The 21,926-nt window shown below is 43.1% G+C and overlaps 2 protein-coding genes across 4 annotated transcripts in view; one reads left to right on the top strand and one right to left on the bottom strand.

The window, feature by feature from the left end:
• Positions 1 to 4,768, bottom strand: part of ACTR2 (actin related protein 2) — a 34,970-nt gene extending 30,202 nt beyond the window's left edge. The window contains exon 1 of the mRNA XM_090050859.1: positions 4,631 to 4,768. Coding sequence (XP_089906985.1) covers positions 4,631 to 4,678 — 48 coding nt within the window. The 5' untranslated portion in view covers positions 4,679 to 4,768. The remainder of the gene's footprint in view (positions 1 to 4,630) is intronic.
• The window catches only part of LOC149873754 (uncharacterized), a 39,183-nt gene continuing 22,025 nt past the window's right edge, over positions 4,769 to 21,926 (top strand). Inside the window, exons 1-5 of one of the 3 annotated variants that reach the window (XM_090050890.1) lie at positions 4,769 to 5,000; positions 6,791 to 6,929; positions 8,694 to 8,850; positions 12,739 to 12,784; positions 21,230 to 21,268. In XM_090050890.1, coding sequence (XP_089907016.1) covers positions 4,889 to 5,000; positions 6,791 to 6,929; positions 8,694 to 8,850; positions 12,739 to 12,784; positions 21,230 to 21,268 — 493 coding nt within the window. In that variant the 5' untranslated portion in view covers positions 4,769 to 4,888. The remainder of the gene's footprint in view (positions 5,001 to 6,790; positions 6,930 to 8,693; positions 8,851 to 12,738; positions 12,785 to 21,229; positions 21,269 to 21,926) is intronic. The other 2 variants (XM_090050873.1, XM_090050881.1) reach the window with 2 other exon arrangements.

The raw sequence follows: 21,926 nt of genomic DNA, 5'->3' as shown, positions 1-21,926 counted from the left end.
GGGGCAGCAGGGATCACCCCCCAGCCTGACAGCAGCTGGTGAGTGCCCCGGGCTCTTTAAAAAAAGAGCCAGGAGGCTGGGGCCAGGCGGAGCAGTCATTGACAGGGCTGGGAAAGCAGGCAGGGCCTGTTTGATTTGGAGAGTCAGCCAAATCTGCAGCAGCCGAATCTCTGAAACAGATTCAGCCAAAACAATTTGGGACAATGATTCAAATCACCGTCCCCTGAATTGGCCGAATCCAAAGTGAATACTAGCCACTTCGCACAGCTAACAATTAAATCTGAACCACATACACCAGAATAACTTGTACATTAGTTTGCACCCCTCAAACTTCTGTGTGAACAAACTCTACAATATCTGCTGACTTTTTCCTATATCAGCCACTAGAGAACAACCTGACAAGCCTCTTCCCAGCAAACTGAATGGTTACTGTCTAGTAAGCAAAAGAAAGCCAGAGACCTCTGGATTCATTCCCTGGATCTGCAGCATACAGTGGTTAGAGAGCAGAGAACATCAAAAAGATTTAGATATTCTGAAACACAGGATGGTGCAGTGGTAAGACTGAGATGTGCCATTTTAGGCACTGTTCAAGGAAGTGATCTTAAGTGTTCTGTTAACTTTTTGAGAAAATGGGAAGATGAGAATGTTCAGAAACTGATGACTTCCACCTCTTCTTTTAGGTTAGTGTTGGCTGACAGCATTGATAATTTTTACCACTGATAATTTTTTTACCAGGTGCCACAGGAACTGGAAAGTATTTAGAAGAGAGAATGCTTCAACTTCTGGTCTCCTCTTACCCAGATTAGGAAGCTCTCTGCCCCCAGGTTCATAGTGGGCAAGGAGCTTTAGTGAATGAGATAAATGAAAAAGTCAGCCTCATTTTTCAGCTTCCCTTGAAGCAATTAATATAAATTCCATTATCACTCTGTATCATCAAGTAAGATTCAAGAGGTTCAGACTGGTACATGCTTGCGATTTCCAGCTGAAAAGTCCTGTCAAACCAGCAACTGGTAACTGATGTACAAAATGCAAGCAGCAAGAATGTGACCAAAGGACAGATCCCTGGACCTTTTAGATTTCTTGATAAAAAGACTACAAAGGAGGAGGAAAAAAAAAAATCACAGATGTCCAAGAAAAGACGACAGGCACTTAGTTTCCCCAAAGATTATTATACTCTCCAGAGCATCAAGTTCTATAATAGAGGGCACACCCCTCCCCCCAAAAACTAAGCTGATCAAGAATTATAATCAATTTTCATTTCACTAATGCTTAAACACACAGTATTCACCACTCTTGTGAAACTGGAACTCCCTCATAAAACATTTACAAAGGCACAGATCCTGATATACCACATCATGATGTATGTGTTCCTTGTGGTAACAGTCATCTGAATTCAGCATGGTGCAGCAGATTTTTAACATTTAAATACATGACTGCATCCATCTTTACACAGTGAAGAACCTGACACTGAAAAACCTCCATACCTTTGCAAGCTGTAAAGGTTGCACCTTATAATCCAAGGGAGTGTATTAAGAACAGCTTCTTAGTTTGCCTGATCTGTGCAAGATACTGTGTGTAAGAGATTATTTTACCATATATAGTTTCCTCTTCATTGCATTGTGGTCGAAATGACTTCTCTCACTTCCTACTGAGTCATCAAGTGGTAAGAGCATGTAGGCTAAAGATACTCCTTTTAAATAAAAATAAGAACACCATCTACATCTGTTCACAAACCTGTTTTATGACAAGTTTCATACTGAACAATCTTGGCTCCATGGTAAAATACTGTTATGCAACTCAGACAAAAGAATTCCAAATATATAATTAGGACAAAATTCCAGGTCTAAAGTAATTTACCATTTGCCATAGAAAAGCACAGAACATGCAGCTTAAATGTTCTAGATTTTAAAATGCTTCTATGGAATTTTTCAAAAGTTCTTCCTACATCATGTGTGTCATGAGAATACAATTAAAATGCTCTTTGTAAAACAACAGATTGCGATCCGATCCAGGCTGCATTTAAACATTAGATGAATAAAAGGTCTTCAATAAGTATATATAAAACTTAAGTTGAAAATACTATAATTTAAAGTACTATCTATTGCTATACAGGTTTCCCTCTCCAACCATGGGGGTTAGGTTCCTGTGGTCGGCAAAACTGGCAGGGCTGGGGGAGCAGGGGCAGTGGGTAGAGGGTGAGGAGCACCAGCATGGCTGGGTGAGGGGGGAGGAGTGAGAGGCACAAGCAGGACCAGGGGCATGGGGGGTATTTTCCAACTGTATCCCCCACCTTCTCTGAAGCATAGTCAGTCAAAAACGTGGTTGGCAAGGGAAACCTGTACTATAACTTGAAAATAATTCTTACTTATATGGTCAAATCCTTGGGTTCATTAGGCAATTTTAAAATTATAATAATGATGCTGTTGCTTACTTCAGGAGCATTCAATCCCTGGCCTATGGGTCACATGTGAACCCTGGTGCCATGTCAGCCAGCCTGTGAGACTCCCTGCGGGTCCAAAAATTTGGTGGCAACAAAGTGGCACATGCCACTGATTTAGGCACATACGGCAGCATGGGGCCCAATCCTAATGTATGTGGTCAGGCAGGGATGGCAAAGGGGCCATGCAAGTCTGTATTTTACCCAATCCAGGTGTGTGGGCTGGGCAGAGGTACTGTAGGCCCCAGTCCTGGTGCAGGGGACCATGGGCAAGCCCCACACCACTCATTTGATCCATTGGACCAAAAGATTGAGCATCACTGGCTTACACAGCTCAGAAAAAAATATTAGAAATAATTATTCTAAAACAGCAAACTACTTTTTTCTTTATAATAAAGATGACCTAAAAATTCCATGCCCTATCATTATTAAATAGAAAATTATTTCTTTTCCTTAACGTTCCTGAAGCACTTCCTTAGGGAACTTGACTATTTATTGAGAGTTCTCAAGTCTTAAAATAGCAGTGTTGAAACAGCAACAAAGATGTACTTTGTCTCATGTGCTCATTAGCTTTCAGCATTATTTAAAGGGGAGGAGTATTTTTTTTTTTAAGTCTGAATAAAAATTACTTCCCCAATTGCTTGATTCAAAAGTTCTTCCACCCTTGGTAATGTCAGTTTCTTTAGTTCTCTAAATGTTCCCAAGAAGAAGGGACCTAGCAAGGCTACAATACCACCACCCAATAATTGCAGAGGTGCTAAACCAGTGGTTTTCAACCTATTTTCATTTGCGGACCCCATAACAATTTAGAATGGATGTGCAGACCCCTCTGAATTCTAAGTGTGGATATTCACATACATTTAATTAAACGCAGGCATCTTCCGTGGACCCATTAGACAATCTGTGGACCCCCCAGTGGTCCGCAGGCCACAGGCTGAAAACTGCTGTACTAGACTACAGCTACGTGATGAGTGTGTTTCAAGTAACCTCATCTCATTTTGAAAAGCAGCTCTTTTTTCCAAACTTTAAAGGGTACCCAAGTTTCTAATGAGAAAAAAAGGAGGCGGGGGAACCTTTTATAAGCCACCAACTTTTTGTTTTTCCTTTTTAAGACACTAGCCTAATTTTTGGTGCACAGTAGGTGATGTTTTCAGTTACATTACAAGGCAAGGATTTACAGCACAAGACAAGGGATAAAACTAACAACTCCAGGTCTCTTCTCATTAGCCTGTTTTTGGAGCTTGTGATTCAGCCATTTAACCTGGGGGAGGAAGGGTGTTACATGTGTACATACATGTGTACACCCACACATGTAAGTATACACATGTAAAAATTCACATATACACTGTGACACGGCGGTCGGGGCACCTCAGGCAGGGGCATGTAAATATACATATACGCAAATATACACACACACTTATGTATACAGCTACTCCTGGCTTGATCTCATAGTTACATTCTTGAAAAATGTGACTTTAACCCAAACATTGTTAAACAAATTCAATTACATCACTGTAGTTACCTGCTAGCAGGCGGTGGTTATAAGCCAACATTGCGCAACTTTAAGCCAGTATGTTCTCTAGTAGATCAGCAACATAATTACCAAAGTTAACGGAGATGACCTTAAGTGAGTAGTAGCTGTATATGTGCACATGCACACACAAACACCCGTACATAGGTATACAACTGCATGTGTGTTTCCTGCCTCGGCTCCTAGGCAAGCCACTTCAGAGCAGCCGCAGGGGGGGCTGCTCACCTGCACATTAAAGCAGCGCTGGGCGCCAGGCTCAGCATCCTTGTGAACACGAGGCCGCGGGATCCCGAAACGGCCGGATCCTTTCCCACCGCCCCCCGATCCTGCTCGCAGGCCCGACCCTCGCCCCCTCTTTGTCCCCGCGCGGAAGTGGCGGGGAAGGAACACCGCCCTCCACACCCGTGCGCCCCGCCCCAGTCCCGCCTGCTGGGCCCTGGGGCGCCCCGCCTTGCGTCACAGCCCCGGGCGGGTGGGGGAGCGGTGCCGCCACGGCGGGGGGACCACGGAGCGGGGGTGGGGCAGCGGAGCCGGGGCCTCAGGGCGCCGCGACACGGCAGCGGGGGGGTGGGGTAGCCCTGGGCGGGGTCGGGAGCCCCGGCAGGAAGCAGGCAATACTACCGCGGGAGCCCAGCCGAGCCGGGCCGGGCCCCCCCACTCACCCCGGTGCCGTTGTCACAGACCACCACCTTCCTGCCCATCGTGTCCATGTCCGCGCCCGGCCAAACGCCCCACTCAACCGCCGGCCTCGCGCACACCGGAAGCCACCGCTACTAGCTCCGCCCCTGGCGCGCCCTGACGGACAGGCCGCCGCCAGCCAATCAGCGCTCTGCCCGTCGTTTTCCCCCCCGTCTCCACTTTTTTTTTTTTTCTGCCGGTCTACAGGTTCACCCCCTCCCCCACCTCCCCGAGACGTTGACATGGCGGCGGCCGCGGGCACTTGGGCCTTCTCGCTGCCCGTCCTGAACAAGATGCGGGCGTTGCTGCTGCGCGACGCGAGTGCCACGGACTGCGTACAGGAAGCCATGGCAGGTGAGGGGAGACCCAGTGCAGCAGCGCTGAGGCGTTTACACCTGGTTGTTGCTTGTTTTTCCCCCCGTTGAAAAGCAACGGGAGCTGGACTCGAGGGGGATGGGCCGCACGGGGTCGGAGGGAAGCCCAACCGGACGCCGCCCACTGCTGGGAAGGAAGGAGTCGTGGGCGCAGGCGCGGTGCGGCGGGAGGGAGGGGGCGGGCGCGCCCTATGGGCGGGAGGCGGTAGCGCTTCACAGGCGCGGACAGACGTGAACGTTCCGAGAGTGAAGCGCTTGGAGGGGAACAGCGCCGAGAAGGCGAGCGGCTTCCCTCAGCGCTATCTGACTAGAAATGCTGTTGCTGCTGCTAAGCAGGTGGTTTTAAGCTTGGAGTGGAGCAGGGGTTAAAGGGGTGGGGGGCACAGATGCACTAATACCCCCTCCCCCCCTTTTGGATCTGCCCTTGATTCCTAACAGAAACCCAGAGATTTCAAGCCAGCGGTTTTATATCTGTTGTGTCCCGCTAGGGGCTCTCCTAAGGCTTCAGCTCAGCCACTGTGGAAATGTGAGTGAAAATTAAGAGCTGGCGTTTTCTGAATGTCACCCTGAGTGTGGGAAGGGTGAGAGCCCCTGCTCTGTGTGCATCCCAGCATAGTTCATTTGTCCCATGACCTTGCATCCGTGAACACAAACTTAAGGCACGTTGCGTATAAAAGTGCCAGGGCTTTAAGTGTCTGCCCTCATGGAGTTAAAAAATACATGGTCAAGTACCCTGTACTATTTTGGGGCAGTTGTTACTTTTCCAGGTTGACTGGAGCCCCCATCAGCCCCCTTCCCTTGCCAGTTTCTGTCCCCTTCTGAGTAAATGAGGTGTTTGTTTTTTAAAGAAACAGACAGACAGAGGTCTTATCGAGTTTGCTGTCTTTTAGGCCTAGAACTGCTTTGCTTGTGTATCCAAATTTCCCATCAACTGAAATAAAGCTACAGAAATGCAGTTCGGCTTTTTTAGATAATTCCTGTATCGCTAGTGCTGCCTAATGTTAGAACGAATGTTTTTGACTTCAGTGTAGCCAAAGGCACATGAGCACAATTCCTTTGTTTATGGCAGGGCTGTCCAGCTGGCAGCCCATGGCCTGCAAATGGTTTAGGAAGGGTTCACATGCAGCCCACAGACCAGGGCCGGACACAGGCATGGGTGAACTGGGCGGCTGCCCAGGGCTTGGACAGATAGGGGGCCCAAAATGGTCATTTTTCTGTTTTCCTGTTGTTGTTATCATTGATGAAGAGTTTGCCTGGGGCCACGATGAGTCTTAGGTATGGTGCTGCCCCAGACTTCCACCAGGTCATTGCTGCCCCTATTATAGCAGATGGGATCCTGGGGCTTCCCTTCCCTCCCCCAGTTTCCACTTCCTGACCTACCCCCAGGGGATAAGAAGGACATGATGTGGTCCAGCTTAACCTTCCCCCCGCCCTCCACCTGTGGTGTCAAGGGAGCTAGCAGCCCAGAGCACTGTTGTGGCATAGTGCCACCGAGGAGTCCACAGGGAGTTGTCGGTGAGGCACAGCACTGCATAATAGGGTGGGGTTGCTCACCTCCCCATTTTAACAGGATGGGGGGTGCCTATCTGTATGCATGGGGTACAGCCTGGGGGATGTAGGTCACTCTTTCATATATGTATGTCAGTCCCCCATAAATAGTGTTCATTTTGACTCTTCTGTACTGTTCAATTTCTTAATGAGATTTTGGGACGCCCTTGGATTTAAAAAAAATGGAAACTTGGGTCTAACTTAACTATTTTTAAACTTCAGATATTGAAAATGATGAGGAGACGGGGAGTTATGTAGTAGGACGAGGAGGCTACCCAAACAAAGATGGATTAATCCAGTGTGATGCTGCTATAATGGAAGGGCATCCTTGTCATTTTGGAGCAGTAGCAGCTCTGTCTGGGTATGTAATGTGCTTTAATCTACCTGCGGCAACATGCATATATTTTTATAAATATGTGGAAAGGTGTTATGTCCATAAAAGTGAGGGATTTGAATTGCTGGATAAAGCACAATAAGCAATTGCAGTGGAAGCCTCCTATCAAGCCTGAAATATTAACTAAACTGAAATCATCTGACTTGTTTTCCATTGTGATCCTGTAGATAGGACACTGGTTTGATAGGCACAAGAGTTGGGCTCTATTGCCTGGTCTGCAGTTGACTAACATACACAACCTTGGATGAGTCATTTGACCTGGCAATTTCCTTGTCTACAAACTTATCCCACAAACAAAGACTTATCCCATGTTTGTAAAGTTCTTGAGGTAAGGGGATGAAAATGCTACTACACACGTTTATTTTCCATTGGGTCATATCCTGCAACTAATTTTCATGCGAGCTTCCAGTAATTTTCAATGATTGCTTTATGATGGCAAAGTATGGTCCAATCAAGGTAAGCTAGATTTCAAACCTCATGTGTTTAATGCAAAAGATTAACTAATGCAAGTGCTGTATATTAACTAGGTCACTTTGAAGATGCAAATTATCTTTTGTCAGTCTTAGCATTGCCCCCATGACTTTAGTAAATGGGGGTTTTTGCAGTAATTGGGCTACTAAGGAAGCAAGCCATGCTCTAATTCATAACACAGTAATTGAAAACATTTTTGTGTAAAGAGGGTAATGTTGAAACCTGGCTTAATACACCAGTAACCATTTAATTTTGTTAAATCTGATGCAGCAAGTAAGATTAGACGTCAAAGGGATGCAAGTTCTGTGATGAAAATAGGACTGTTAAGGAGGACCTCAGGTGTATAGTACAGCATAGCAATTAAAATCCATTGCTATATCTGGTGCTAACTACTGCTGATGGTTATTGAGTGGTCTTATGGGATACTTATGCTTTGTTATAGGACAGGTATAATGAAGGAAGCTAATGTGTTCTGAACTGAATGACATTTTAAGGTGTTTTTTTACCAGTTTAATTCAGCTGGAGCCCGACTTCACATTCACAAGTTAATTTAAAATATGAGAAGAAAAATAATGAAAACATCTGTAATAGGAAAATAGGGATGTTTAACTTACAATGAGTGCAGCTCTGTTAAAAATGATTCAAGTAGTAAGGAGTGTCAGGAATTGCTACAATGATTAAAATGCAGAATAGGTTTAGACAACCCAGAATAAAAAGGGTCTGAGCTTTCTCTATGCTTAGTAGTGTCTCCACTGCTACACCATCAGTAGAGAATAATGGGGCCTTAATTTTAACCAAGTAACTGTGTAAAAATCCAGAGTCCTTCTGGCAACTTAACACTTATTGGGTGCTTGAGCCCTGTTAAAGAAACAATGCATTTTTGCTGAATCGTACTAATAGGTGGCTTAGTTGAACAATACATGATATGAAAGGAACTGACAGCTTTTATGGTCAAAGGATAAATCTGTCAAAGAAAAAATTAGAAATAGGAAAATTTAGGGGAAACACAGTACAGCACTAATTTGGGTGTCTAGGTTGCGTATATCCTGTTCAGACTGCTTTAAGATTTTAAAAAAGTTCCAGTAAAAAGATAATTACTAACAAATTATGCTCGTCCTATGCTTGGAATCTAATTGGTTTTTTGTTGTTTTTAACTTCCTATATTTTTGGCACTTTTTTTTGTTGTTGCACTGAGTTGAAAAAAAATAATCAGTACATAAAAATTCCATAAAAGTATAATTCTTCCCTTTTTTGCAAAAGAGTTGGAACACCACTAGCTGTAGCTCGTAAAGTCATGGAGAGAAATACCCACAGCTTCCTGGTTGGGGATGGTGCAGCGGCCTTTGCAAGAGAGCAGGGCTTCGTTGTAGAGGACAATGAAAGTATGATGACTGAATGGAGTGCAGAAGTTTATAAGGTACTGTCTACAGCCAGTATACCTGTTGTGAGTGGACTTTCATATGAAGATGTCTCTAATTTATCTTGATGGGCATTCATATGGAGATCATGCTAATATGGGCAGGAATTACCCATACACGTAAAAGAGAACAAATTTTGGGGGGGAAGTCTGTATCACTTCTTAGACGAGGCTAAGGAGAGGTGCAGTGAAGCACCATATGCTGTCTGAAGGTGACATTGGGTGCATGCCAGTAATTTTGCCATCTCAGATGTACTTATTGATGGAGGCCTAGTACTTCTTTTAGGTGACTATAGTACATCTGTTCTGGGCTACAGGGTGCATAGAGTGGGCAGGCTGTGGTTCACTGAAGCTCTCCCTTGCACAATTCTTTGACAGTATAAACCCTTGACCCAAGGGTCGAAAACTGCTGTCATTATGCTCTGTTCATAATAGCAGAGAAAAGCATTTAGGCATCAGAAAAACTGATTATGCACCCATTAATGTTTGGTCACCCCCAGCTGAGTTTAGAAGAGCTTTAGAGCAGGTCTAAACTGCAAATTGGTAACAGTCATTGGTGGACTATCTGCCCGCTGAAGATTGCTGGAGCACAGTACAAAGCAGCCACAGTTCTACCCCTGTTTCCAGTTCTACCCCTGTACCTCACCAAGCCCTCTTAACTATTGAGTGCATTCAGGTATGTAGAAGTTATTACAGAACAGTTTGTGCTTTTGGCAGAGGGAGGAAGAGAATCTGGGCCTTGAGTTTTAATTATGCATCTTTCCTTATTATTGAACTACCATTTCTACTGTGTTATATTATTCTGCTCCCAAGATCACCATTAAATATTGTCAACTTCACTAAAAATAGATTTTATAGTCCAAAAATAACCCTAAAACTGACAAATCACTGGGTGGTATTTGGACTGTGAAATAATAAAATAAGTTGGGATTGTTTAGGAGATGTGGCTACACATTATCTTCATGGACTGGAGGAACAGGTCAGCCTGCTATAATAACACCGTATGATCCCCTGGTGTAAAAATGAAATTCTTAGTTTCCCAAATCTCAGGAAAATAAGAAGTACTAAAAACTAAAATTTGTTATAATGGAGCTCTGATTTTTTTTGATTTTTTTTATTATTATTATTTATGAATGGTTTTGAATATTTTGAGAGAGTCATGGGCATATCTGATTGTATTTTGCAAATATTCATTATATTAAAATGTTTACGGAATGCCATTTTATGATAGATGAATAATATTTATTTTCTTTGTAAATGTAAGGTATTGATTGCCATTAAGTAAAAAAGGAAGAGTTTTGATTACAATTCTAGACCTGTGTGGCCTTTTCCTTTCTCTGTTACATTAAACTGGTCAGATACTTAAAAACAAACTTAAATGCTCTAAACTTTTCCTTGGCTATTGCAGCCTTCTTTTTAGATTAGAGGTGCTCAACCCCCAGTCCATTGGCCAAATGTGGCCCCTGGAGCCTTGGCATCCAGTCTGCAGGGCTCTGCCCTGGTTGGGAAATTTGGTGGTGGGGGAACAGTGGCAATTAATACTACCAGCCTTCTTCTCTGCCAAATTCCCACAGTTGGGTTGGTGCTGGGCTATGCTCCTTCTCTCCCCCTTTTCCCCCCAACATGGCTGGATTGGGGCCATGGACCACATTCCCCTCCCCCCATCCTCAGCTGGATCAGGACTGGGCCACACTCCGTTCCTCCCACGCAGCCACATTGGGGTCAGTCATGTACCCTTCTCCTTCCAGCCAGATCAGGGTGGGCCACTCCTCCCACATGGCCAGATCAGGCGCCGCCTTTCTGTACTGCATGCTTGATATTTCCTGCAGACGGACTTAGCACCACCCATCTGGCTGTGGTGGGCAAAGTTTGGGCACCACTGTTTTAGGTCCATCCTTAAGTATGTGTCCACACTGTACCTCCATGAAAAGGGGTGGCTCAGGTATTTCTCTATTTTACTGCCTTGAGCAATGTGCACATACCATAAGATTCTTAACAGGCTGACTTTACCACCTAACTAAGATGCAGAAGGAATTTTTATTCTTGTAGAACATTTTTTCATGGACTGTAGCATATTTATATTGCAGTGTTGGGGATTATAGAATGTTTTATTTTATTGGTTTCAACTGAAACACTAGGGAAGATTTTAAAAGTTGATCTGTTTTTTCAAGTATTGGATAATTGCTCCATGGAGTTATCTCATTTGGCCCAGAGGATTCCTCACAGGTCTGGAAAGTTGGCAGTGTGGGAGTGGTGGCAGTGTTAATTGCTGCTTCACTGATGTCAAATTTCTGGTCCCATTGGGACCCTTGCAGGCTGGATAATGTGGCCTTGCATGGTAGATCATGCTGGCCCAGCTGGGCAAGCACACACAGTTGTTCTGCGATTGGACTGATCATGTGGTGTCAGGCCACTGTGTGGCCAAATCTAGGCATGTAGGCTCGTGCTGGTAACTAGTTGGCACCTGTAGACCAAACCCACACACCAACCCTGCACTGGATCAGGTGCATAGACCCTGACCCTGCACTACTTGTCCAGCCAGAAGGTTGGGCACTCCTACTTAAAGTGTAAGCATTGCTGCTGTTCTGTGTTGTATATTACATCCCAGGATCTTACAACACCTACAAGCAGTATTGAAAGTAGCAGACTTTACACAACTTAGGACAATACAAACAGTAATGAATGCTGAATACCATATTCAGGGATTGGCAACCTATGGCCCATGGGCTGGATCTGGCCTGCAGAGCCATTTTATCTGGCCTTGGATCTAGGGAGCTTCTGCAGTGGTTTGGTCACAGGGCACTTTAGCAGCAGGGGGTTTGTCCAAGTGGCAGCTAGGCAGTGGGGTAAAGCAGCAGTGTTGGCATGGGGATAGAGAGGGAGGGAGGAGTGGTGACTATGTCTGACTGGTGGTGTGGGCTGGGGTAAAAGTGGCCACCCACTTGTTAAAGCAACCACCCTCTGAAATATCTTTCCAGCCACTGTAATATGATAGGTAAATATTATTACCTGTTTATAGGTGATGAAAGTAAGGCACAAAAAAGCTAAAGCCTATTTTTTTCAACAGTGGCCTCTTTCTTTGAATGCTTTGTTTTGCCCTTAAATCCTACTCTTAACTTGGCATGGACACAGTGATCCACCTGCACAGGGTTCATTAAAGGCCTTTATGCCCCTCAGGACTTGAACTGCTTATATTGTACTTACTGAGACCTATGCAAAGCAGTTGCAAAATACTACCAAATTAGAATTCTTTATTCATATCATTAGTATAATTTAATCCCACTTTGCATAGGTGTAAAATACACACTTCACAGCAGTAGAGAATCAGGCTTCCTAACATCTGATTTGGAGAGGTGCCAAACAACCATAACCCTAACTGAAATCACTGGGACCTAACTTCTGAAAATCACACACAAGATGTCTAAAGTTTGACAGCTGAAAATTAGGTTCCTCCAAATTAGATAGCACTATTGGAAATGTAGTCTTAAGTGACTTTAGAGGAAGTTTGTGGTGCAGCCAGGAGTAGAACCCAGATCATTTGACTCTGAATACTATTTGAAGCAAACATTTTCAGATAAAAGTGGAATTTTTCACAGTTCACCCAAAATGTACAATGATTATTATTTAAATTTGATTCACTGATGTTAGATGAAGTTTTGACTGCTGAAGTCCATTCTCTTGTCGCATCATAAAAGGGGTTTAGATTTTGGAAGTCCATTTATGCTCAGTGCTCAGTAAAGGTCACAGTTTTAATAGCTTTATTTCTTCTAGTACACTGCTTCAATCTTTTTAAATAATGATTTTAAAATCCAGTGTTTATCAGTATTTATGTACATGTTCCTTGCCTTGTCAAACTAGCTTTTATTTTATTCTACATTTCTCCTATAGGAATATCTAGAGAAGAAAAAAAGTCCCAAAGGACACGATACCTTAGGTAACTAATTGTAATGCGGTTTTTTAATTAATCTGTGTTTAATGCTGCGGGTAATAAAGTGACCAAAACGCTGGCGTGCATCCATAGATGCTTCTCAAGCAAATCCCGGGACGTCATTCTCCCCTTGTACTCGGCCTTGGTGAGGCCGCAGCTGGAGTACTGCGTCCAGTTTTGGGCTCCACAATTCAAAAAGGATGTGGAGAAGCTTGAGAGAGTCCAGAGGAGAGCCACGTGCATGATCAGAGGTCAGGAAAACAGATCTTACGATGATAGGCTGAGAGACATGGGACTCTTTAGCCTGGAAAAGCGCAGGCTCAGGGGTGATCTGATGGCCACCTATAAGTTTATTGGGGTGACCACCAGGATCTGGGGGAACGTTTGTTCACCAGAGCGCCCCAAGGGGTGGCGAGGTCGAACGGTCACAAATTCCTGCAAGACCGTTTCAGGCTGGACATAAGGAAGAATTTCTTTACTGTCCGAGCCCCCAAGGTCTGGAACAGTCTGCCAGCGGAGGTGGTTCAAGCACCTACATTGAACACCTTCAAGAGTAAATTGGATGCTTATCTTGCTGGGATCCTATGACCCCAGCTGACTTCCTGCCCTTTGGGCAGGGGGCTGGACTCGATGATTTCTCGAGGTCCCTTCCAGCCCTGATGTTTATGAAATCTATGAAATAGTATAAAGATTCTGTATTAAAGTAATCCCTGTATAATGAAGTCATTGTTAAACTGGCTTCTCTTTCTCTACATCTGTATGTAATCTTAGAGGTTATTGTATGTTAACTAAAAGTTTTTATCATCAGTAGCAAACATATTGTGGTGGATAGGTAGTTATATACTTATTAGCTGTCCATGGAGACCAAATTATAGAATCATATGGGCATTATAAATGTGCTCTGGGAGTAGGGGGGGAAGGGACGGGACACTTAAATTAGAACGGCTCTGAGAGCCACTCTAATTAAAGTGCCCAGGGTGTTATGTGTAGCAAACGTTTTTGAATGAGTTTTAAAGCGCCCCTGCCACCATTTTTCTCTACAGGGATGCTGATGCACATGATGCTGAGGTCTAATGGAGCACAGTACACTCCAGCAGTCTCTTAATCCAGTCTGCTCCAACATGCTGTAATTACAGCACGTCATAGCAGCCTCCCTGCACGTGTATAGGCGCCCATAGAGAAGTAGGGCTGGAAGGGACCTTCAGAGGTAATCCAGACCAATCCTTTGCCTGAGGCAGGATCATTCCTATCCAAACCATTTTATACAATCCATAAGCTAAACTCTGCCATCAGCCCTGACACAGCACAGACATAACACCATAATCTGCTACAGTTAAAACAGGGGAGCCATGGCAGTCAGTGTCCTGTTTCAATGTCCTGCTCAGAAGATCCTGGGTAGAGAGCCACAAACCCACCACTGCAGAGGAAGTCTAAAATCCCAAAGGTGCATGCCAATTTGACTATGGGGTAAAATTTCTGACCCCAGATATGTTGATCGTCTGACCCTGAATGGAGGGGCAAGACCTTTCAGCTAAATATGCTTTGCATTTGAGGCATCTTAGAAGCTTCTTGTGCAGTCACATTGGTCTCTTGCCATTCTTGTGTTGGCACAGTTTCTCATTGGGCTTCCAATACTGTGCCGTTTAGAAGCTCCCAGACCTCCTGGGTGCCTTTATCCGTCAGTCTGTCTTCCCCTGGCACTATGCCTATTAACTCCTTGAGTCAGATAAAATCTAGCATCTGGATTTTGATGATCTTGTGCTTTCTCTTTCTCAGGTTCTGGAATTCTCTCATACTGTGATCACTTCCTCCCAAGTTATCCATTACCTTCACATCCTCCGCAAGTTCTTCCCTGTTGGTAAAGACAAAGATTTAAGATAGTTGATCCCCTAGTTGTACCCTCTACCTTCTGGAACAGAAATTTATCCCGCTCCCCCTGCACACACACACACATTTTATGTTTGGCTCCATTGTTCTTCAAGCAGATGCCTGTAAAACTGAAGTCTCCCATCAGTACCATTCCATAGCTTTGGGATAGATTTGTCACATGCTCGAAGAATGCCTCATCTACCTCCACTTTCTGATTAGGTGACCTATAATAGATCTCCATTATTGTATCAGTGCTGCATCTTTCATCTTCACCCAAATTAATTCTGTTTTGCTGTCTTCCTCCTGAACCAGGGAACAGATACATGTTTTTGACATGCAAGGCACCACCTTTTCTCCTGGCCCTGTCCTTTCAAAACAGTGCAACCCTCAGTGTTGACATTCCAGTCATAAGAGCTGTTCCGCCTGGTCTCTGTGTTGCTATTTCCGAAGCAGTTCACAGAGGTGAATTCATAGTCCATACAAATTTTAGTAGAGATCCTGTCCTTGCTCTTGCAAATGCAGAAGGGCCTTAGCTGTCTCCCTAGGTGTGGCTTCCTGAGCAAGGATGTCCTTCTTACACCAAGTGTCAGCTCCAAGTGCACAAGATGGTTGGGGTGAAATAGCTTATGAAGGATTAGAAATCATGTTATGTTATTCCATACTTCAGCACATGTGAAAAGGTAGACATTCTGCACATACAAGAGAAAGCTGAGAATTACAGTAATTGAAACATGGAAATGAAGATATAGGTAGGCACTTCAAAATAAATTGAGTCAAAGTAGATCACACAGACAGACTTGCAAATAGTATATGGAAAACTTGGAGAGAGAGAATCCTGCCGGGTTTTGCTGGCAGATGCGTTTGTGAATCTCCTACCAATTCTTTGATGGACATGCACAAGATTCTGCTGTGAAACTATTCTACAGGTGGAGAGTTCTGCATTATTTTCTCCACTTTGTCTTGCTCAGTGAAATTAGTCTTGTTCTTCTATCTTTGTGGAGCTCCATAGGGTTCTTCCAAGGCTCAACAAGCTCAGCTCAGCTCTCTCATTAAAGAGGGAGAAGTAAAATAATGAAGTACAAAATCTTACTGCTGTTAGTTCCTCATTTCTTGAAGATTATACTAGCTTTCCCAGAAGGAAGTGACTATGCAGTGGTATGACCATGCATTGGTGTTTTCACATCTCACTTAAGGCTTGCAGTTTTATACGTCTTCATTTTCTAATGAAGACTAAAAGCTAAATACTTTTTCTCTCTCTATGCCTAAATACACAGCCATTCAACTGCAGTTTTTGGCTTTTTATGCACAGTTTACAGTTCAGGTCTGGGAGTGAAAAGTGTGCATATGCTTAGTGGGACTGCATGCTGAGCAGCAAGAGGGAGATATATGAGGCCAGGAAGAAGAAAATAAGCCAGAGGGTATGTGGCTGAGTAAGATGAATGCTACCTTAGGTGGGAGGGAGCCTTGTGTTCTACCTTGGACCCTTACTCCCAATGGAGTAGAAATCCCCCCCACTGCTTCTTATCCATTTTATCCAAGGTGCAGTGGGTCAGACTCAAGAGTAGTGCTGGAGAAGGCCCAGATATTGCCCAACCTGTGGCCTGGTGGTTAGAACACTTTAGTAGGAAACAGGAGAGGTAGGTTCAAACCCCTTCTAGGTCTCCCCTCACCTAAAACTTGGGTCTGCCACTCACTGGGCAAGTACCCTGAGCACTAAGCAATTGGGTTAAAACAGAAACATTGGACATGCGGCCTGTGGGTGGGATTCCACTGGAGAAATTGTTTCATCTGGATTGTGGGGCTCCAAATGGTACCAGGAGTTAAGAAGGGCAGGTTGGAGCAAGGCCTGTCACCAGATTCTCAGCCACAGAGGCTTTCTGGGGATATCTGTTAGTGGTTGTATGAGAGGAGTGTCAGCTATGTTACCCTTGTGCTGCCACTTGCTGTCCCACTACCTCTAGGTCTTGATCTGACTCACAAGGCTCCTTATGATTCAGATCTAGTTTGAGAGTTCAGATGGGTTTGAGATGGGGATATGGGAAGGCTTTCCTCCATTTTGCTTCTAGCAGGCACAGCACATAAAAAGGTGAAAAAGAATCTAAAACTGCCTTACTTGCACAAAAACTGTACATAAAGTAAAATAGCATTTTGCCCTAAACTTACTTTAGATATTAATGACCTGACATTTAGCTTGTTTTAGACATTTGACCTAGCTTTTCAGAGGTACTGAGCCTTTCGCTGAAAAAAAAACAGATGTTCAGAATTCCTAAAAACCAGCTATTCATTTTCTTTGTTTCAGTTAATGACTTTCTGCCAATAGCTTTATGTAAAATTTAAATAAATATTTTAAATATAATTCCGTGCTACTTCTGAATGCAAGAGCTGCTGCTTTGAAACCTGTAGTAAGTTTGTTGCTGCTCAGACTGTCAAAGCACAAATGAAATAATACGTTCAGTCTCAAAGAGGAAATTAGCACATGTTGTTTGTGGAGTTCCTTTTCCTGGCATCTAAAAGATACCATGGTTTGGTTGAAGTCAAAAGCATGCCGAAGTTGAGAACGATACAGGGAAATGACAGCCAGAATAAAGGGATGTGCCATTGCTTTTATGTCCTGAGAGTCTCTTGACATATATTCTCATGCTGAAAAGAGTGCTGAGCAGTTCCTAGAATTCTTTCCCTTGTATTTCAAAGGAAATATACAATAAATATTTTACAGGGATTTTTATGTAAAGGATGTGTGTTAATTATTGCCCACAGACATGTTAAACCTTTTACCAGTTGCATGTTAGACCTTACAAATCAAACACAAATGTCTCTGTGACACTTGAAGAGCCTAGATCCTGTGATGAATAACTATGTAGATTCTTGAATATGTGATATGTTGGCTAGTGACATGAAATGGAGAAACATCATTGAATGTTAAGTGAGTGTTGATTTGTATTTGAAGTACTATATTGAAAAAATAACAGAAGCCAGTTCTAATAATTTCAAACAGAGCCACCTACAGGTAGTAAAAGACTAACATTACCTAGAAGGCAGTAATACTACTGCGGCTTTCTCATGAAAGTTGTGCATGTGGAGGGGGAAAAATTGTTCTTCCCCTTCTGTTCCTTTGCTGTCCTTGAACAGTCTGTGCCTGCTTTTTTCCCAGACCTGAAAAAGGGCACTTCGTGCACAAAAGCATGTCTAACATCTCTCTGACTATACAGTTGCCCCAATAAGAGAGATTAACAAAAAACATTGTTTTTCATGTATTTCCTGGACCATCACAACTATAACAACACTCCTACCCTACTTGAATAGTTACACAGTTTACTATATGAAAAGTAACAAAAAACAACTACAGGCAGTCCTCAGACTTGTAACACGATTGGTTCCTGAAAACCGCATCTTAAGTTGAAACGTTGCAACTCAGAACCGATTTTTCTATAGGAACGATGTTATAAATGGGGAATTGGTTCCTGAACCAAGGCCTGATACCCTATTTTCACCAAAAATAACCCAGAATTTTGTACTTAATCAATTATAGGTGTGTAATATAGCTACATTAATGTATTTATATTGTAAATAGCAATCATATTGATTTGGAAGGACTTCTTTGAGCTGACTGCTGGACTTTGTGAAGGGTTCTTGGCTGGAGTCTTCTCAGGAGTCTTGTCTGCAGGTTTTTCTAGTGTCTTGTCTGCTTTCTTAAAGAAAGTGTCTAAGGAAGTTTAGACGGATGTTCTCGGGGGAGATGGGCAATGCAGTGAACTTACTCGCTGGTGTGGCATAGCGTGGGATTGGATCAAGCATTGTATAGTCGAAACAGATGTCAAAGTTGAAAGAAAGTGTCACTTTATAAATGTCTTAAGTGCCGTTGGTTGTGACTCGAAACGTCTTCAGTCAAGGACTGCCCGTAAATTAATTTATTTAAAATTATAAATGCTTTTTATTAGTATGAAAATGCAGTTATATAGAATACATTAGTCTGAGATGCATAAATGTTAATGGTTTAAGTTAACCTGCATACATTTCCTACTAAACCTGTTTATCACAAATATTTAGAAGAATTCATTAGAAAGTTGTTAATAATTAATTTATTTGTAAACATAGGTTCTTAATATAACATTTTGTTAAGTATAAATCATGGCAACTACTTTATGCCTATTAAGGGCTATAACAACAGAGCAGTAATGCATCTATTGTAGCAGTCCTTACTCAGGCAAATCTCCTTTTGAAGTTGGTAACATTTGAATTTCCCTGCCACATTAGATCTATCATCTAATTCAGTATCCTAAATCCAATAGTAGCCAGCATCAGATGCTTCAGCGTACTGATAGGAGGTTAGCTTGGGTTTGTCAACACACTTTTTGTACTGATTTGACTATATTAAAAACCAATATAGTTAAGCTAGTACAACCAATTGTCCAGTGGAGACAATTACATCAGTAGAAGAGTGCCAGTATTAGTACTGCTAATTCCTTAAATGGAATTATGCTTAAATCAACACAAAAAAACAGCCTTAAGTAAGGACTTAACTGTGGGTGAAATTTTTAACTGAGCTATAACTGTCTCCTATATAGAATCATAGAAAATAGAGTTGGAAGGAACCTCAGGAAGTCATCTAGTTCAGCGTTTCTCAACCCATGGGTCATAACCCAAAAGCAGATCGCAGGAATATATGAAAGAGTTGTGAACAAACTTAACAAAAAATGAATCGGCAAACTTTAAAAATGGATTCTCCTTTAAAAGAGAAAAACATGGGAAACCACAAGTTTCTCCTTGCAGGCTGGCAGCGTTTCAGGGTGCATGGGGCACTCTCCTGTGGGGAGTAGGAAGGGGGTGATCAGGCAAGGGGTACCATATGTGCATGGCAGTCAGGCAGCTCCTGTAGCACCCCACAGGTAAGTCTTTGGTAGAAGGCACACAGGCGACACTCCCTGCCACCCCACCTCCTCTCTGGGATGGAGCCATGGCCTGAGGGGAACGGCTGGGCCATGGTGGTGGGGTGGAGCTGCAGCGTGGTGCATGAATGGCTGGTGGAGGGAGAAGGTGAGGGTAGTGCGGCCCGCCTCTCTCTGTTACTCCCTATGCTGCTGGAGGCGTGGCTGGTGTGGGATTTCTAGAAGCAATGGCAGCAATGAGTCTCACTGCCCCGCTCTGCCCTCTTGCGCTGAATCCTGCTTGCTGGGCTGTGGAGGTAGCTCCTGCCAATGCTCATCCAGCAAGGCTGCAGCCCTGTGCCCCCTGTGAGTGCATAAATCTGGGGGGACACTAGCCCCCCATACTTTCCCACCCCACCCCACCTGCTGTCCCCATACACTGCGGGGCTGGGGCTTGTGGGGAAAGGGGCAGCAGGTTGGGAGTGAGGGGCACCAGCAGGGCTGGGAGGAGTGGGGCTGTGGGTTGTGAGTGGAGGGGAGGGGCACCACAGGGCCAGGGTGCTTTGTTCATATATTACATTTATTCTTGCTCTAAGTCAAGGATTCTTTCATCTGAATTGTTTTGTCTAACTGTATCCCAACTACATAATTCGTTCAATAAAAGATATCGCCCTGAGAAATCCTTGTCATATTGCAATATTTTCATAAACCACTTTAGCAAAACAGAGTTACTATTAGTGTCTGACAGAAAACAAAAATGGTAGTGTGGTGTTTATCATCTAGGAAAGGAAATAATAATTCTATTAGGGCTTGATTTTATGCCACTGAAGTTAGTGACAGGACTAATGCCTGTCATGAAGCAGGGTGAAGTTCTTCAGAGATGTACTCGCTACTGTGTATTTAGACTACTCTAGTTTGTTTTAAATGGACGGGCCTTTTTACATTGATAATTGTTCAGACTTTATGAAGCAATTTATAGGCTGTCATAATAAATTATTTTTATTAGGCCTCTTAATAAAATGCTAACCATTTACGTTTTTGTTATTTATGGTGCAACTCCAGGCAGGTGGCTAAAGTGTGTTTTCTTATCAAACAAATGTTTGTTCATATTTCCCATGTCTTCCTCTTGAGTAGTTTCCTCTAAAGTAGTCACATTTTTTGAAATGCAGTTTAAAGTAGATCATTCTTTAAATAAGCCGTTCTGACTTTTATTTTCTATATCAAAATGTTTTTATAAGACCTTTTCTTTCTGCTTCCCTGTAAGGAGGCAAATAAAGGTCTCACCTGCAAAAACACAGCCACATGAATTTTAATTGATGTAAGTAGGCCTACTTACAACAGTAGTTGCGCACATGAACAGACATTTTTAGGATCGGGGCACAATCAGTTATACATGGGAGAAAACAATTATGTGGACTAGACACCAAGCATTGTTGAATATATTAAGTAGAAAAGAAAGAAACCTGGAAAAATGGCAAAAGCCATTCTTATAATTTCTCAGTTACTTCAGTATTAGGTGCCACTTGTAACTTGGTATAAAAATCTCTTCTTTTCTGGTTGTCCTTTTAATATTTTATTACTTCAAGAACATGCTTCAAATGTTTAACATGTTTCTCTGGGGACTAATTAATCTGCATAATAAAACAGACTAATCTTTTGTGAAACAATTTATGGTCCTGCTTGAGAAGTAAAATTGTTCTTTTTATATTTTAATTAGGTCTAATTGCCTTGGATATTCATGGAAATATAACTGTTGGTAAGATTAATCAAAATATATCATACAACTGTTTAACTTTGGTCCTTTCTTATTTCATGTGATTGCTGCTAACTGAATAATTGGGGTGGGCTTTTTTTGTGAAATTCTTGTTTCCTGTTTATAGGTAATTAGATGTGAAGGGTAAGACAGGAAGCATTTCTGCTGGTGCTGACTAACAGTTGGACTGGATGTGAGTGGGGAATGTGGCCAGGAGGTGGCAGTTCTGAGCACCAGGTCATTGCTACCTATAGTTGTTTAGGTCCCGATCCTCAAAGCATTTAGATGTCTGCCTCCCTCTGATTGCAACAGGACTTAGAACTTAAGTACATTTAGGCTGCTTGCCGATGTTTATTTAAAAAAAAAAAAAGCAAAGCTAAAATTCCGCTTTACCTTAAACTCAGCATACTCCTGTTCCTAGCCCAGCGCACCCCCAGAAGAGACTTAATATTAGTTGGACCTGGCTTGCCTGACATCTGTATAGATCAGGTGCTTTAGCAGGGCTTTTTTGGTACTTTAATAGCTGATGAAATCAGCTTTAGATACAAATGCCAAAAAGCCCTACTGAAGCACCCGATCTATACAGAAACTGCAGAGCTGGGTCTAAGTAATGCACTGCTTCTTCTGGTAAAGCACTTTTTTTAATGTCTATAAACAGCCT

This window comes from Crocodylus siamensis, chromosome 1, assembly GCF_052110815.1.
Source record: "Crocodylus siamensis isolate JL-2025a chromosome 1, ASM5211081v1, whole genome shotgun sequence".
Lineage (NCBI taxonomy): Eukaryota > Metazoa > Chordata > Crocodylia > Crocodylidae > Crocodylus > Crocodylus siamensis.
The sequence above is the reverse complement of the archived record's forward strand: the minus strand, read 5'-3'. Positions and strand labels throughout refer to the sequence as shown.